Genomic DNA, 19,020 nt, shown 5'->3' on the forward strand with positions numbered 1-19,020 from the left:
TCAAATTGGTTGTTATATCCCACAGCTACGTTGTGATGTTATCTTACTTCTTATGACCTGAGTCGCCCAACATCAATCATGTTCATCTTCCAAGGGTGGCTGCAACTCTACAGTGTTGTGATACTCAGATTCCCCTTTCTGGCACATACAATCAAGTCTTTATCTGTGAGATCAGACTTTCCTCAGTAGTGTGGAGAAATGACACACATTGTAGCATGCCTTGATAGAGGCGTTTAGAGTCTACAGCCATGCTAGCGATTATAAGTATAATATTGACATGTTAGTTAGTTAGTTTGCTGTGATGGTGTGCTTACATTTGGAAATTAGCACTAGTATTTGCCATGATGATAGCTCTAGATGAAATCTAGATCAGATCTAAATCAGAGAATTGCCAAAAGATTAGCCAAGGCAGAGGTGTGAATACTTGTTCCAACTCCTTATACAGTAGCAGTCAATCCAATAGTAGGAGGATATATTTCACTCAAAACCACAAAAAGAGAAAAAAAGTCAATGGGCTGTTTCCCCAAAACAGTTTGCAAGCATTACTTACAAGAAAATTGCAAATAGTGACAGAATCATTTTCACAAATGACTGTCTCTTGCAAATTGCAGATTCCTTTTATCGTGCACGGCGTTGCAGGTATGCCGTTTACTTTCATCAGTGAAAAAAAAGAGAAAATGATCTTCATTTTGTTTCAAATAAACTACTTCTATCACTTGTCTTTTGTACAACTGAGTGCAACACCACGAATGCATTTACAGACAAACTGTCTAATAAAGTGTGCACAGTTATCCCCATTTCCACATTTCATAGCATCTTGCCCCTAGGACAGCAGGCTTCTCCCCCACCTTGAAGTGTGGCCATTTGAAACAGATATAGCCTAAACACTGCCTTTGGACATAACTGAACAACACTTTGTTTGAAGCATGCTCTAGCCTCAAGAATAGTAAAAAATATCATGAAAAGAAATGTAAGAGTAACAAAGGTGAATGCCAGCTTTAGAAGAAAAGCTTAATATTAAGAATATTTTCACCAACCCTTGCTGCAAAACCAAAAGTTCCTGTTTCCACACCTGTTTCTCACTTCGTTTCCTGCTGAGATTTTCCTTTTGGCCTAGCTCTATGCCTGCTTCGAGTTTGTCACCACACATTGCAGGAATGCACATGTTTGCAATATTCAAGATGGTCCAATTTTCCAAATCCTATTTCCAAATCCAAATAAATCTTGTAATCTCTACTTTTCTGTCCTTATCTCACAGCTAGGTGGGAGCTTCTTTTGGAACGTAAGACAAGGTTTTATGAGAGAAATCTGGTGCAGGCGGCCTGTAAATATGAGATATGTTGAGATTCTTTAAATCCTGTAGTCTGATCCCAGCTTAAGAAGCAACTCCTCATCCAACTCTGCTCTGCTCCAAGATATCTTGATGCAGTGTAGTGGTCTATTTTTATCTACCCAATTTTTCCTGGACAGTGCTGTCACATCAATGTCCAATGTTTTTGTGAGTTTCTTGTTGGCTCCAGGGATGATAATCACCCATTTTATGATATATGACCAGGAGTAGGAGACATAGTGAGTATGTTATTACCTGAGATGACGTTTCCACCTGTAGTGATGACATTGATGCCCATGGTGATGACATTTCTATCTGTAGTGATAATGTTTGCACCCGCAGTGATAACCATTCTACTGACAGTGAGGATGTTTCCAGCCATTATGATGACATTTATACATTACATTCCCTTGGCAATGATGTTTTTTCTTCCCTGCAAGAATGACATTCCTCCAAACAGTGATGACGCTATAACTTAGAGGAGAAACGTAATACTGTTTCTCCTCTGAGCAGTGATAGATACTTATGGACTGACACACAATATGAACACTGACTCCAACAGTGTCGGGCCCATAAAACTTTACCTCCTTTTCAAAAATTTTCAGATTATTTCAGGAAAAATATCTTATTTCTATTTCTGTCTTATATTCCTGTGTCTATATTTTCGTACTATCTCTGGTACTGAAACTCTCCTGTATGTACAGGGTATTGAGTTTCTTCCAGCTGAAACACAAGTACTGCGCTAGAGCACAGTCAGTGTACAGCACACATTCCAGAGTTTGAAGTGGGATTCACTGAAGTCAAATAATTCAAACTGAATGACTTTGTTGGACTGACTATATCAGCTATGGAGAGAGAGAGTATGGAGTTAACTTCCTCTATAGTTAAAGTGGCATTGGCATCACTGTGAGTGCCTTTAGCATCAGGGGTTTATCAGTCTGTCGACACTTTGGCTCAGAAATAAACACGTCAGCAACTATTTGATGGGTTAGTACAGATATTCATGATTCCCAGAGGATGGATCCTAACAACTCTGGTTATCCCTTTTTCACTTTAGCACCACCAGCAGGTTTAATTATCCCGTTTTTAAAAATCATTTTGGTACATACAGTTTAGTTAGTTACTAATTTGTCAAAATTCTTTGCTTGATTACAAAATACCTCTAAAACTAATGACATCCCCATCTGCATCACAACGTGATAATGGCAGCACTCCACTCGGAAACCCATTATTTTCAATGGCTTTCGCTTAACAACAACTAAATATCTTGTGTCTGAAAGGGTCATATTAGCATCAGAATGTTAAAATTATCAATGTGATCAAATTAGCATGCTGATGCGAGTGTTTATCTCAAAGCTGTGCTGAAGAGCAACATAGGGGGCAAATAGAACCTGTCAGTCTTGTTAACTAGTTATAAAGCACATCTAATTTATTCTATGGCCCTCATCAACCTACAACTTTGACACATTAAAATGCCTTCTACGCAGGGGAGGTGTTGATGTGAAGCTTTCTCACTGACATATTGATCCTTGTCTATTTAAGTGACACAAACAAGCTTAATACAGACAGAACAAACCAATGCATTCTGTCAGGTCAATATTATATTAGCACTAAACACAAGTGCGGCTATATTCTATTATCTTTTTAAATCCTTTGACAGTCTCCTTGATGAGGTTAACTGTTCATGCCGAGCTTTGAAATCACACTCCTTCAAAAACCTTGGCAGAGATCTGGTCGCTGCAAAAGCAAATTCCATTCATAATGTGTGTGCATTTACAGTATGGCTTAAACAGACTTTTTCTCAGCCAGGTACAGGCTTTTTTTTAGGTCTAAATGAGCTTTCGACTCAAGCTGCCTCCCACATGCAGTGTTCTCATTGTTCTCAGTGTCTAACCTTTATACTCTGTACTGCATTAAGTTCTTTACCAATTTATGCTGCTAAATAGGGGTTAAGAGCAAAAAAGAGCACAATCCAATACTGGGAGCAAAATCAACCACTAACAAACCACATGCAGCTTATAATAAAACAGACCATCCACAAACTAGAGGAAGCCGAGAGGAAGGAAGGGGAAAAAAAAGAAAAAACTTTAAATCAATTTCTGGTCCTGAAAATAGAACACCCAGTGTAGCAATTACCAGTGTAATGTTCCTGGAATACTCTACTTCCGCAACAATAATAAACAGTGACGATGCTTCAACTTGTAATCCACTTAGTGTGCTTAATGAAATGCTACATATTGTTTGTACCCATGTAAGACAAAGGAAAGAATAAACTTTCCTTCTGGCTCACACATCCTTACCAACACTCAGCCCTCCTCGGTTAGATTTTATATGAATATTATGAGGACACAGAGAAGAAATGGGTGCATACTGTATCTTATTTTAGCACTTTGAGTCTTGCACTCAAACTTGCGATTGGTTGTTTAAAAGGTGGGCGAAGAACAGGAGTTCATTTTTATTGCTTATTATTATTAGCACTATTGGGCAGTAAGGCTGCCAGCTCAAGGTTTACAAAGGAAGTAGAAATGATAACACAGCGGCATGAAATTTCTGCATGGTTTTAATTGGCATGCAATTATTTATCATCACAGGCGAAAGGGCTGGAGGTTAGGATGTTACCTTCAGTGTGAATCTCTAATTCTCATTTCTTCTAGATAGTGGTGTGTTCCTACACACTGAGAGAGACAACTGTAGATGTTCAAATAAGTGTGACTGCGTGTGGTTTTGGACTATGTGCATTCGTATCTGTGTGTGGGTGTATGTGGTGAAGTGAAACGCACGGAAAACACAAAGTCCTTCTAAATATCATTATATATCATTATATAAAAAGACACACTGCTATTGTTCCAAATACAGACGGAGTAACTTGGCTTCAAAGCTAGTAGCCACATTGAGCACTGAATGAACCTGATCTGACCTTGAAAAAGAAAGAAACATCACAATGTATCCTTCCTCTTTCAAACGCAGCTACGCCACCATATTCATCTACCTCTGTTAATTAAAATTCATAAGAACAGACGTGCCACCAAGGTCAGGAAGAAACGTTAGCAAATGTGAACCCCCCCGACACACACACACACACCCGCTCTACACATCGCTCCATTTAGAAACAGCAAATTTCCCAGCTCGCCCAGCCTGTCACCAGGATGTTTGGAGGACAGAGACCGCACCCTTCCTCGGCTCACTTGTCTGTCACAACGTATGCTCAGGTATGTGCATGTCTTACAGTATGTGACGCCCTGAGGGTCCCTGTGCCACCATCCGCTAAATTAAACCTCCGCCCTCCCCCTTTCCTCTGCCAGCAGAGACAGGCCTCCTTCCTTGCGGCTCCCATACTCAATGCAAACACTGCCTGTGTGAGCACCAGCCAGCCAGTCAGCCAGGGGAACGTTCGAAAACCGCTGCTCCCCAAAGCCCAGCGCAATTGCCCTGTTATTGTCCACTCATCCACTGCTCAGAGGGTGGAGGAGGGTGGGGGGGTCGAAAGAGCTGTGAGCACTCTACATCCAAGATATCGTAATTTGACAGTGAGCGTCGTATTAAATTCTACTGTTACCCCGGTGGACAGACAGAGGGAGGAAGTAATGGTGCAGCACATTTTAGAAACGGAGAGCTGCTTTCACTTCGTCATCACATTTAAATTACACGTTATCAAGGAAAATCAGGAGAGTGATCTGCAAAATGATGTTAATTTAGTCATGTATTTTAAAATTGTTGAAAGGAATCTCCTGTGGACCTTCATGCATAAATTTGTGCACAAAAGCTGCAAAAGATTGGTTCTTTTTTTTTTTTTACACAGTCCTGCAGGAATCTCATATTAGTACAACCAAGGAAATCTATTTGAATTGAGCTTGTTTTTACTCTAAAGTCAATGTGTGTAGACTCTTTATGTAATTACAGCATATTAAACATTTTCCTGACGGTTTGTGAAAACATTGATTTTTCTCTTTCTTTTTTTATATATGGAATCTTACATTAGAGAAATTAAATTAAATTAACCTTCATCTTAGTATTTAATAACAATTTGAGGTTAGATGTGAAGAATACTCGATACAATATGATAAATTAATAATGTTGAATACCATCTGTTTTGTTCTGTATTCATCAAACCTTCACATTTACTCCTACTCACAAACTTCAGAACAAAAGCTGTTTGCTGCATTTCTTTAAATGATTTAAAAATGCTCCTAAATTTAAGAACACTGCGGAGTGACTAACATTGGCAGTAGATCAGTACTGTATAGATTCACAATTCTGATATAATGTTACAACACAATCGGGCTTTGATTTTGTTTGCAAATCACTTTTTATGAATCTTCACTGTCTGCACTTCCTTTCCTGCGTCAGTTTGGTTTGGGACAATTTTCTGTTTCCATATTAATGCATTTATATATTGTAAATATACAATACATGTTATTCATTTGTTATGCATTGTCCTTGTTAACTGCTAACATAGATTTTCTAGAAATAAAATGAGTCATTTGTAAGGAGTTTTTTTTTTAAAGAATTAACAATTTACATGTGATCAATTGTAGGATCACTAGAGAGCTCCTCTAAACTTTTGCTACACTTTGCTGCCATTTGATAGTTTTGTCTTATTGTTCACACTCTACAAAGAAGAAGTTGGCTTTTTAGAGCAGTTGCAGTTTTGATAAATGCAGGCTATGGATTTAAGTGTAATAACAGAATGGGAAGAAAAAAAGAAAAGGAAACAATTACAATCTATAGCAAGCTTTGTCATTTTAAGATGTCAAAATTCCTCCAGTAAACGTTTCCTATTGTTCAGAGCTGATAAATGCTGTATTTTGGATAACACTGGGTTACTTGAACAGCACATTAGAGTGTGGTGTAGAGCCAGAGGGGTGTCAGGTAGAAAGAATATGAATGGTCCTCTCATATCAGTAACTGTGCTTCAGGACCAAAGCCAGGACATCTATGCTCACAGCCTTTTGACCAGAAGCTCATTAATCACACTCTTACAGATGACATAGAGTAATTACCCTCTGAGAAAGACACATACTGATACACACTCTCACACTCACGGTATATAACACACTTTACGCATGGGGCATGTGAAAGTATGCATAAATAGGCAGAACAACGAACTGCATCTACATGAACACATTTTTACCAGGTGCACTTGAGCCTGGGAACACCTGAGCCGCACCGCTGAGCATTCACACACACACACACACACACACACACACACACACACACATACAGAGAAAGCTTCAAGGGTAGATCCTGCCACACATAGAGGGGTGTGTTTTTTTTTTCGAGGTGTTGGGCAGGTCATGGATCCCTCCTGCCCGGGGAGGGAGTCAGTCTGTCTAGGCATGATGAAATCCTCCACCTGTCCTCATTCATCAAGCCCACCACACATATTAATTATCACAAACCTTCAGACTTACAGCAAAGGACACACACACACACACACACCTACATACACACACACGCACACAAACATAAACCCACCTCCCTCTCTCGGCCCTCTCCCACAGCCGACACCACTCTCTCAGACCTTCACTTCAGTTAAAATTCAACTGTGGTGGCTAGGTACTGATGCTGGTTGGAAGTGCCTGTGGCACTACAAGTCAGCAGAGTATTTTCAGAGGACGCCTAGATGTCAGTTATTGCTAGCAGGGTGTCCCAAACCAAACCTGATAGAAGAGGTGCAGCCATAGTGATCACACCAGGGTACAAACGATTTCCTGGTTGCAATTTGGCATTTAGTACATTTGTGGTTCCGAGTAACCAATTTCAGGAAAATTTATCTGACTCAGTGGTTCTTTATTTCAAAAAATGGCGAATTTCCACCACAGGAACTTTTCCAAGGAAACCATATGAACTAACATCTAAATTTTGATCCTAGGTCAGAAAAAGTCTCTACAGCAGAATCTTTCTGATTATTTTGAAACTAAGAATAGAGGGTTTTTTCGCATGAGACATTATGACATGTCGTTGCGAAAGAATATGAATAGGCATGAATAATAAAAAAAACTGGGGGTGTTGTTCGCCCAGGGCGCAAATGTAGCCAGAACCGGCACTGGGTCCTGGTTTATGTTGGCTTACTGTCACCACTTAATGGGGCATTTAGAGAGAACAGAGCCATTGTTAATGTTAATTGTCATGTCAACATGGTTTACAAAAAGACAATTGGTCAACTTGCATACAGCATTTATTCAACACAGCAAGCAAGCAATAGCTGTATGACTAGGGATGGAAACAGGACTGCAACTAATTGTTTATGATCATTTCAACGTGAATTATCATCACAAAATGACAATGTGAAAGCAATATGAAAGTAATCACTAGTGGTGACAAATACATAAAATTATCACCTCAGTCTGCAGCTCCTGCCGGCTTTACAGAGCTCAGGAGTCTCAGCTCGGCTTTGTTTACTGTTTCGGTTCGACAGTGCCGTTTTTAGACACAGCAGGCAGCTGTTCTGTGAAAAAGCTCTAAAAAACACTGTACACTACCTGTTCAGAACCCAACAGCAGATAGACACAATTAGCAACAAGCTGGTGAACATATTGGACCATTTAAAGAGCCAGATATTTCTCTCAGGAGTCTGTAGACACAAAAACAGAGCTTAAAGAAGTGAACATTAGACTTCAACAACTGCAAGATGTGTAATCAAGCAACTGTTTGCTAACAAGTGCAATAATTATTATACAATATCTTATCTCTTGAAAACTGAAACAAAGGAATTTTTGGCACATTTGCTTCATAAATGACTTAAATTTCAAAAATTAGAAGGGACAAAATTGCTAGAGATTAAAGCACTAAGTGGTAGCTGGCTCAAGCAAAGGAGTTCAAGTATCTCTGGGTCTTGTTCATAAGTGATGCAAGATGGATTGGTGTAACATTTGCAGTATTGCAAACCTTGTACCTTGAGCCGAAAGGCAAAAACTCTTGATTTTCAAGTCCATCTACATTCTTACCCTCACCTGTGGTCATGAGCTTTGGCTAGTGGCCGAAAGAATGAGATTGCAGATATAAGTGCCCAAGTTCCGCTGGGTGCTTTGGGCATCTGATTAGGATGTATCCGTGGTGCCTTCCTTTGGAGGTGTTCCTCTAATGTGTAACATTTCAGCTCTGGATGGATGGATGCTTATTAAAATATTAAAACAGAAAGAAATAACAACTTTCTGGGGTTTTCAGTCTTCATCTCTGTATCTCTGTATATGACAGTAGAACAGTTAACTGCAAAGAACAAAACAATGACTCTGCTGGTGTCGTTGTGTGCGAAAACTGCCCCTCTGACAAATGTCCTAATCTTAATGGTTCTTTCGATAAAGTGAAAACGCAAAATGGACTTTCAGTTTGTGATTTAGCTTCTTCTTGGGGCTCCTTATTTCCTCGGGCTGTCTGGTAAAAAAAAGGCGGCTACAGTTTTGGTGATCTGTCATCCTGCCAGTTTAGAGGATTTAGCAGCAGGAGGAAAAGCAGAAGGGAAAATGGTGGTGGGCAAATAAAACCTATAGCTTAGCATCTCAATATAGCTTTGTTTCCCTTCAAGGAGCCCATATTCTCAACACAGGTTATAGTCTGTTCATTTTGTTATGTGAGGCTTTCCCAGCAAGAGAACTCCAGCTGTCAACACTCATCTCCTGATACCCATAAAGCCTTGTGTTGTGGGGTCATTTCCTGTAATTGGTTTGGATAATGCTCCCACTATGGACCACAACCTGCCATTTCAGCCATTTCACTGCCGTTCCTTTGGTGTCATCTGTGTTCAAATGACATTACTTTCACCTGTGCAAGCAAACTGAATTACAGTAAATGCTTCAACATGCTTGGTGTGCATCAACCCGAAGTTTTTGTGTCCCTGTGTGTCCCCTCCCATAGTGATTTGAGGGGTCCCCCATGAGCCTGTTCTTAATTGGGAGAAGATCATTAGCTTGAGTGTATCCCTTTAATCTTTTTTTAAGTGTTTTATAATAAGACGGAGACCAGCTTGTATCCGTTGAGAGTCTCTCTGAAGCCCACAAGATTAAAGTCCTCTAAATGACCGTCTTTGGTCCTGAGCTGGGATGTCTCCCCTTTAATCAGACATCAGTCCTCGTCGCTCCCCTGTTTCTCTGACACAAGTCACACGAGCAACCGTGAATCTCACCAAAACCAGCCAATTAGAAGGGACACTAAAAAAGATGAAAGCACCATTATCGCGCCGTTCCGCAGCCATACGTCCAACCAATTAACGGTGGTGAGTGTGGACCAGAAGGAGAGGGGTTGGGCGCTCCTCCTCTACTGCCCACGGCAAAGCGAGAGTGAACAGGGGAAACAGTCAATGTTGTGTGCAGGCAGCTACAGGACAGACACAGAGAAAGTTAATTGATCTTCATTACGTTAATTACGGCAGTGATGTGGAGCGGAGAATGAAAAACGGGTCACACTGTAGTACGATGCTGTCTGAATGTGCCCCGTTAAGCTTTCTGCTGACCTTGAAACTAGCCTGGGAAGTGATGGCGCTGCTTAAGTGAGCGAGTGTGTGTGCATAAATAGTTTGGCCTGTTTCACTGTACTTTAAAACGTCCATAGCTGTCCCTTCTCACTTTAAAGACTCATGTGTGCTTGGCATACCTTCTTTTACCTCACCAAACCCCAGCAAACGCATGCAAGGTTTCTGTGAGTGCTTGTTTTTCCGTGTGTGTGTGTGTGTGTGTGATTTCCCCCTGTCCAATGCACGCATGGCTGCACTGTCAGCAAGCCTGGCTCTGCCCTTGCATTTGAATAAACACCATCTGAGTTGGCTGGTTGTGTATAATATCTGTCAGGAAGCTGCCACCCAGTGATCCCGCCGACTCTGACCTCTGTCCCTGGGGAGCAGCTGACGGGACATCACGGTGACAGGGTGTCTCCCCTGTCGATCCACGCGCTGATACGCCTTACACCCTTGTCCCGCTCCGCTCTCGGCTCAAACACTCTGCCTTATGCATTGGAAATGAGCTAAGCTGCTTTACAGGATGCAATGAATAGTCGCAAGGATAGGATAAACACAAGCTTCGGAGATGCCTGTCACAAAGATGGATGGTTGCCTGGAATTTTCGTTGTCGTCTTGTCAGTACTATAAACTTTTCCCTGCTGAATAATTGAGTCCTTCAGCTGAAGAGTCCTGTCAATCTTTTTTAGGTTTACACTCACGCACTTGTGCTTTCAGGAGTGCATCTCACTGTCTGATGGCTGTAAATCACAGAGGCATGTGGATAAAAGAAAGCTGAGGTTGTGCAATTCCAGTTGATGTATGACTTAATTTAATACAAAGACTGCCAAGTGGCTTGATTGATCAACACATTTCAAACAACACCTTGCATTTGTTTTGTTGCAGTTACTGAAATTCTAATTATATTCAAATTCCCTCACTTGTTGCTCTCTGCGTGAAAACTGTAAAAATCGCTGCCATCTGTCACCCCTGCCTCCCAGCTCATCACACCTGTTGTCAAAACTGATTTTCACAAGTGGAAAATGACTTCTCTGCATGGCTAAAAATATCGATCAATCATTTTGTCGGCAACAGGCCGGAAAGCAGTGAAAAATAACACAAGAGTGCAAGGTGATGTTTTCAAAATGCTTACTTTGTCTGACCAACAGTCTAAAACTTAAAGCTATTTAACTCATCATGATCTAACACAGAAAGCAGCAAAGCTTCATATTCATTTAAGGAGCACGAATGAGATGAATGATTAACTGATTATCAAAATGAGGCAGGAATAAGTAATCGTAGCGGCTTGATTGATCAACACATTTCAGACGCACTTTCTCGTTCTTTCTTGGTCTTTAACAAGCTTTATCAATTGGCTATATCCTAATCTTATTACCTGATAATCACACTACTTCAATTGTTGTTTTCTGCATGGAAACTAAAAATCGTTGGCAGCTGTCACCCCTGCCTTCCAGCTCATCACACCTCTCGTCAGAACTGAAAGTCACATGTGGAATATGACTTCACTGCATGGTTAAATATAGGCCTCTCTCATGTGTCGTGCCACGACTGCACGTTTGTCATTACCAGCTCACCTCATTACTAACCTGACTGCACCAGATTGTTTGTTACACAGAAACACCTGGGAAGTTTTTGTTGAAAACTGTTTTAAAAAGGGCAGGTACTTTAAAAAAATGGTAGCCCAGGTGATTGGATGAACTATTTGTATGTCACATATATATATATATGTGTGTGTATATATACATACACACATACATACACATAACCACTGTGCTTTAACACAAATGCATAGCTTTAGGCCTGGAAGACTAGCTGCCTCGCAAGATTACCTTATTATTATTACCAACAACGCAGAAGACTTTGAACTACTGGATGAATACACACCTACCCACTGTTTCATCGCTCCTAAAGCCAATTAAATACATGATTCCAACAAAAACAAGGTGCTCTTAAACAAAACCTAATTATCTCTTGCATTGCAGGATAATAAAGAGTTAATTTGTCAATTAAATTGCATGTGTTATAAATTATAAATGTGTGAAGATGTTATAAATAGATTTTTACTGCTTTTCTGTGTAAATGTGCCACCGTGTAAGGTAAGATTCTGATAATTTAATATGGAAACGTGTAAATCAACCTTGAACTCCCCAGTGTAATTACCTTTACGTTAACAAGCTTGTGCTTTCATACATTGAAAAATTAAGAATTGTTTTGTTCACTCAACTTGCTCTGATGCACGTGCGCGATGGAGCATTGCACTGCATCCAACCCGCCAAACCCTGCCCACCTCCCACTAAGCACTGTGCTATAATTAAAAATGTTGTTCTCGCCGCAGTATCATCTTTCTGCCCGCTCAGAGTGGAAACACATATTGCACCAAATAATTTGAGATCATTTCTCAAAGTTTCCTCATGCTGTGGTATTCCAACAATGTCAGCCCTAATCTTTCAGAAAAACCTTTGAGGACCAAAAGCTTTGGCAGTAATTCACTATCCAGATTCATACACACACACACTCAGAGGGGAGATGTTGTAGCAAATCCCCCCAGATAGTATAAACTCTGTGGAAAACCCTGAGCACACTCTCTCCCTCTCTTTCTGCCTATTGAGAAATGCCGTCCTGTTTAAAAAAAAAATTGACAGTAGACAAGTTTGTGTTTTTTTTGCAGCCTGATTTAGGACCTCTGAGTTGCCATTTACTGTAGATCTCTAAAATTATTAAGCGATTCACACAGGTCTGGTGTCTATTGTTCCCTGTTAGAGAAAAAATTGACCTTCAGAGCTCAATAGGCAGGATCAAGAAGAGAATCCTCCCACATCTGTTTTCTGCTTCACAGAATTTTCTGCTTTTATTCATTTTATATCATTTTAAATTCAGTCTTTCAGGGATTTGACACTGTTGGTACACCAGCCTGAGTAGTTAATATTAATCATCCATATACTCAGTATATTAATATAATAGTTTAACTAACGTTATGTTCAATTCACCTGTCTCTGTTCTGCTCCACTGCTTCATGTGTCTGGAGGGCTAAGCGCCGCCCTCGGTGAAACACAGTGAGAGGAGAAGGAGCATGAAGGTGGGGGGGGACTAAGACAGACACATATGTGCTAGATTATCCAGCCTAACCACGTTAAGATGTCCCAACAAAGACTTTTGCGTAAACGTACACAAGCTAGAACAAAATGTACAGCTGCCTAGATTTGAAAATGAGGTTGCAACAAAAGACGAAAATCCCTGCAAAGTGAAATGACTCTGGTTTGCCTTAATTGTAGTGAATGCACACAGACAGGAAGGCTTCCTACACGTAAAGGAAGTGGTAAATGAAATCTTCACAGAGACATGCAATCTGCGGAAACTCACCAGAAAAAGTTGTTTGTGAATTCACCAAATAGCAAATTTCTTCAGAGATCATAATGCTTTGCGCTTGCAGCGGTAGCCACAGTAAGTTCCAGTTTAGTTTACATCTTTTAAGTAAAAATCCAATGTCATATTCTAAAAACGTATGATGAGAAAAAAAGAATTTGGATAAATACTCCATGCCTCCATTTGTAGCTTGCAGCTACAGTGGGCTGTTTTAAATATAGTTCTTTCTATTGATGTTTTGATACTTTTTCCCTGCTGTGAAATCTTGTTAGGATTAGCATCAAAACTTTCTACAATTGCTACATACTGTAGTTCTGAACAGTGAGAATGGCTAACAGCAATGTGTGTATTTTAAACTATCTCATAGCATAAATCAGTGTAGTTTGTTTACGTGTTACAGTAATTAGTAGCAATGACTTGTGTTAGACCTGTGAATATCTGGACCACATTACATCAATCTGTGTTTAGGTTAGTCTGAAGCTTGGAGGTCTGGCCCACAATAATGTGACCTCTTATTTAAGCCATGTGTCTAATGTGAATCTTATAGAATAAACCTTAACTTAATCTTTTTGCAAGGTAATAGCTAACTTGACTAAGAAATCAGTTCTGTTGTGCATCTAATGCTGGATTAAGTACCTTGGTTTTGTCGTACAGGGCGTGGTTGTCCAAAAGCATGTGCCGTTCCACTCGAGCAAACCGCCTCAGGTCTCTCTCAAACTGCTGTGGAAGAGAAGAATCAATAGTCTGAAACCAAATATCTGTTTTACTTGTCTGTTTTTATGACATTAAAAGGAAATTGTGATACCTGAATGCATTTATTCTTTCTGAAGGATTTCATACCTATTTATCTCATAAGAAAGAAGGTATTTTGTATCAGACATTGCTGGTATTTTATACACATTATTTTGTATTCATTGTGATATCTCAAGTTTCTATGAAGATGTTTTATTTGTCTAAAGGTACTGCATGTCTCCTTAGAAGTGAATTCAAGGGAAATGAAACCCTTTTTGGGAAAATAACTACCTGGACCCTGACCTTGGTGTTGTTCCCTCAAGAAATGATTCATCATGAAATAAAGTAAATTCACTGTTTTTTTTTAGATCTCCAGCTACTGTCTACTGTCATTCAGTCTGTATAATCCTTCATACCCTGGAGCCAGACCAGCCCAGGAGAGCAAAGGCATAACGATCCATAGGTGGCGACACCAAGTCCACGCGCACTGCCCTCCAGCCCCTGCTGTCCCCTTCAGCAATGTGGAGACCTTCCTCCACCTGGCTGCCCTCCAGCCGCAGGATCAGGAAGCACTTTGCAAAGTGGTCCATGGCCTCAAACCTGTAGCCAGGAAGCTTTGACATATCAAAGGTGGAGGCCTGGTAATCACAATACAGCAGAATGCCCTGGTAAAGAGAGAAAAGCATGGATATTGGTAGGACATAATACATGTGTAGTGAGTTTTATAGATCTTTTTCTTTATAGACTTGCTTGCTGCTCTCATGCTGTGTATCATCCTCTCTGTCTGAGACACACACCGATCCATAAAATATTACCTATAACCACGAACAACAGTATTTTTTTGTGACGCTTATAGCTTGAATAATATAATTAAATTAAGGAAAAGACATGCAACTAAAATTCTGAACAGCTTTTTTTCATGGGTCTTGCCAAGTGACTTTAAGGAGGGCAGCCAGTATATCTTTCTCAAGCAAGCACCCAGGGGCCCCGTCAGCAAAAAGCCGGTCACCTTTCATCTCAAGCCCAGACTTCAGAGCAGCCTAAAAGAGCCATATCTGAGGATCAGAGTCTGCATTCTGGCCCCTGGATGGTTAAAAGTAATCGAGTATCTGTAAGCAAGGTGTTGATCAGCCTTAAAAGGTATCAAATAACTTGATATTCATTGATTTCAAAACTGACACCAAAGAGAGGATGCCACATCTGAGGTAATATGGTCTCTTAGTCCTGGTCAAAATGCTCTAAGGATTTTGCCAGACCCAAGTCATGCCTTGTGCATTATGGTAAATAAGATGAGAGGATCTCAGAAAGCCTGCATGGTTATCTCTGTGCCACTGCCTGGCAGGAAGCATTTTATTTTTTACATTTGCATTTAAAAGAGTCTACTTTAATACTGCTCAAGGTTTAAACTTGGATCAAACAATCTATTACAGTACTGTAAATGTTTCAATTCATGGCCTGGTGCAATTTATTCCAGGACCATCAGATTTACTTTTGTCCAGTCATCAAAACAACTTCTTTTTTTATGACAGATGAGCTGCAGAACATTTGATGACATTCAGTCCTGTATATCTGCCACAAAGTGATGAAATTTTCATTAGTAAAAGGTTTTACTGGAAGAATTGGTTGAATAATGCCAGTCTGGCAGACAAGGACAACAATTGCTCTTACTGTCTGACCTAGAGCTGTACACCAAAGTTATTTTTTCTATTATTTGACAGGTACAGCGACAGAAAAAACAGTCCATTAGTTGAAACCTTATAAAATCTTTGGGATCATTTACTGGGAAGCACAAAGCGCCTCCGTGTTTCTGGATTTATAAGTAAAATCAGCAGAGATAGTTTCAGTGCTGTGGTTATGACAAAAACCTGCAATTCTTATAAAATGTTCTTGCTATCCACTGGAGTTTTCTTGGAAACCAGATTCTTTTTAATCTTGGAGATAAAGGGCGGCTTGGATACAGCCCTGAAGCTATTGACCATGCTTGAGAATCAATAGTTATGTTTCTTTAAACAAGACTCGATTTGTCATCTTAAAACAGTAAGCAGAATTTTGAGTGAGAAGAATTTCTGTCTGATTTGTGGAACATGTGTGATTATACTGATAGCCAGTACATGTGTGTGGCTTTGTTTGTTGTTTGCCATTTTTTCATTGAGTAGCCACACTAGCATTGTTGTTCTTGGAGTGACAAAATTGGCATGCCAGTCATATCGCTCACTACTTTTGACCAGGCTGAAATATCTCAACAACTGTTTGGTACAGTTATTAATCCTTAGAGAATAAATCTTCATGATTTTGAAACTTTCTCTTATCCAATGAAATATCTGGGGTGGATTGCCACATCATTTTATATAGATATCTATGGTTCCCAAATGATGAATTCGAATGACTCTGACATTTGATTTTATTCTGGTACCATCATTAAGTTGGCATTCTTGGTGTAGTAAAGTGTCTTTACAACTGGATGAACTGCCATGAAAATACAGACAAACTGAATGAACTTTTTAGTTTTTTCAGACACTGAGTGCCCCAGTGCTACTTTTACCATTTGTCTTAGCTGGTCAGTGCTGGCATTCTAACAGGCTAAACTAAAATGGAAAACATGGTAAGCATTACACCTGTTAAACATCACAATGTTAACATTATCACTGTGATTATGTTATTGAGCTGATATGAGCAGCTGCTCCTCCACCGACCCTGTAAGACCATTTATTGAACAATGCTGTGGGGCTGGAATCTGACCCGCAGTGAACCTAATAGCTAACCCCTGCTGTAGTTTCTCAGCCTTCTTTCCACTTCTATCAGACTTTTCACTGCTTTTAGGAAACTCTCAATGTATTGTACGTGTGTTCTTTTTATTTTTAATATCTTATTTTATTTGACTTATTGCAGTATTATGTAGAAAGAGTAGACTCTTTAAATCTGCTTATTGATTAAATGAAAATGAAAATTAACTTGAGTCAGAAAAAACAAGTCTATTTTGTCATGGCATTGGTAGCCGTAGGACTATGGATGCCAGTAACAGGACATGGACCACTGTGTGAATATCTCCTCAGACTTGTCATCAGTCTAATTTGAGCCCAGAGAGTGGTGAAAAAAAGAGGATTCAATAGAGAGACAAGCTTCTAGTCAGCCATAATACATGACTGAAGCTCATTCCCTGGTAAATGGTTCCACTCCTTAGATAATGGAAATCTCTGCCAAGTAAGATGTCAGTATGTTGAAGGGAGTAGTAGAGGAGAGGGACACTGATGAGGAACAAAGCCATGAGTGTAGAAAAGAGTGAAATGGAGTGCAAGAGAGAAGGAAATAAAGCGTTCAACCTGTAAGAGAAAGTAAGAAATAGGTGGAAGAGGAGATACCGGGAAAAGACAGAAAGAAACAAGACAGAGAGCCTTTGAATTGATTTTCTCCGGGCCTCGCCCTGGCTGATTATGCTTTTCCCTGGATGCAGGAGTGTTAAGGCGATTAAGATTACAAATTGTCAATTTAATTCAAGCGGCCGGCGTAATTGTTGGGATACTACTCTCCTCTCACTGGCCATAAATCTGCTGCACTCTCCTTAAAGAGCAATAATTGGGAAAGCCAGTGCAGCGAGCAGCCAACTCTGCCTGTCCAGCCAATGACTTAGGTTAATCACAAAACATTAAACACCTTGTCAGCACAGTGTCGAATAGCCGCTACTAAACATTCCTGGCTGACTGGCGAACTGCATGAGCTATCAGACGAGGACAGCGCTTCCCACAAGGCAGCAAGGGAAGTGAGAAATCTGAGGCGGCGGTGGTGGAAACCTTGAGTGACGTGCGGGGAGCAGTACTCAAAGAAATCATCAACCACCCCCCTCCTCCTCAATTTTCCACCTCCAATTATCTTCAGGGGTCGACTCATTTGTGGTGCAATTGCAGGCAAAAATTCTTGATGGCACCCTCTGCTGCACCCCTGGAATGCTCTTCCTCTGCAATTACAGATAACCATTCACCTTTCGATAATAGGCAGGGAGAGGGATTCTTAAAGTTCCCTTTACGTTCGGTAATAGCTTAGCTAAAGGCAGTGACAGTCCCCACTTAGATAATGAGGCCAGAATGACAGCATAAAAGCACTTAAACACTGACTAATCTGAAATTAAAATCCCCGCGAGCCACTCTTGAGACAAGTTGTGGGAGAAGATCTGCAGCCCATCTCATACACGAGGCCGCAAATGTAGGTCACTCCTTATTCTGCCGGATATTTTGGTCCCTCCTGGAAGTGCATTCCTCTCAGCCCTGAATCATTTTGATGCCTTCAGAGGGATGTATTAAGGAGTTATGATGACAGTCGCACAGACCATTAAGTACCTGGATATGGATGCCCCCCGTTCGATGAGGTTTGTGGCTCTCCTGCCTACACACTTACTACAGTCGTGCTGCTTTCTTTCAGTCTCCCCCTTTCTGTCTGACGCACATACACTCACAAATCCACCATAAAAACAGGATGTCATGAAGTTCCCCGTCTCAGCATCGCCGGGGGCTGTTTAGCCCAATAGCGCTCTGTAATCATCTCCCACGCAGCAGGTAATGTCAGCGAGCATCTGAGAGTAAGCTCATTCCGGCAGAACTGTTTACAGAGGGAATTACAGAGGAGGACAGCAGGAAGATAATCTTTCCCCCCAAAGATTTGCCTCTGAGCAGTTAAGGAAGAAAAAAAAAAGAAAAAGTCAGGAGAACACGACTTTTGAAAGTGTGATCTAAAAGCTGGGCTTTTATTCTTTTCAATTTGGCTATTTATTCAGGGTCTTTTCTTGTGAGAGCGAGATGAGTGGTCGCAGCAGCAGCCAGCACAACCACCTGCATCAGAGCACGATGTTGTCAGGGACGTGAGGCGCTCTCTGATCTAATTTCGCATTCTCTCTGACTCATAGCAAGAGACTTCAAAACTCGCCTTCAAGACACAGATTAGCGCATGTTGGCCAGGACCGTATCAACTGTGCTTTGACTTTGATTCGGAGCTTTGTCGAAATGAAAGACACTGATTGCTGAAATTAAAGCAGCGGTTTGTGTGTCAGGATGTGTGTCCTTTCAGTGTCATTCAAAGTAGCCTCGACTGCTCAGATTTTATTTCGATCTCAGAGCCACTAACTCTCTGACTGAAATAACCTCAGCAGTAAGGGCAG

The 19,020-nt window shown here is 40.6% G+C and overlaps 1 protein-coding gene across 1 annotated transcript in view; it reads right to left on the reverse strand.

Annotated features, from left to right (window-relative positions):
• The window catches only part of dntt (deoxynucleotidyltransferase, terminal), a 70,474-nt gene that overhangs the window by 16,010 nt on the left and 35,444 nt on the right, over nt 1-19,020 (reverse strand). Inside the window, exons 9-10 of the mRNA XM_027275956.1 lie at nt 14,291-14,539; nt 13,779-13,862 (exon numbers count right to left, since the gene is read on the reverse strand). Of these exons, the coding sequence (XP_027131757.1) occupies nt 13,779-13,862; nt 14,291-14,539 (333 nt within the window). The remainder of the gene's footprint in view (nt 1-13,778; nt 13,863-14,290; nt 14,540-19,020) is intronic.

Source organism: Larimichthys crocea, chromosome III, assembly GCF_000972845.2.
Source record: "Larimichthys crocea isolate SSNF chromosome III, L_crocea_2.0, whole genome shotgun sequence".
NCBI lineage: Eukaryota > Metazoa > Chordata > Actinopteri > Sciaenidae > Larimichthys > Larimichthys crocea.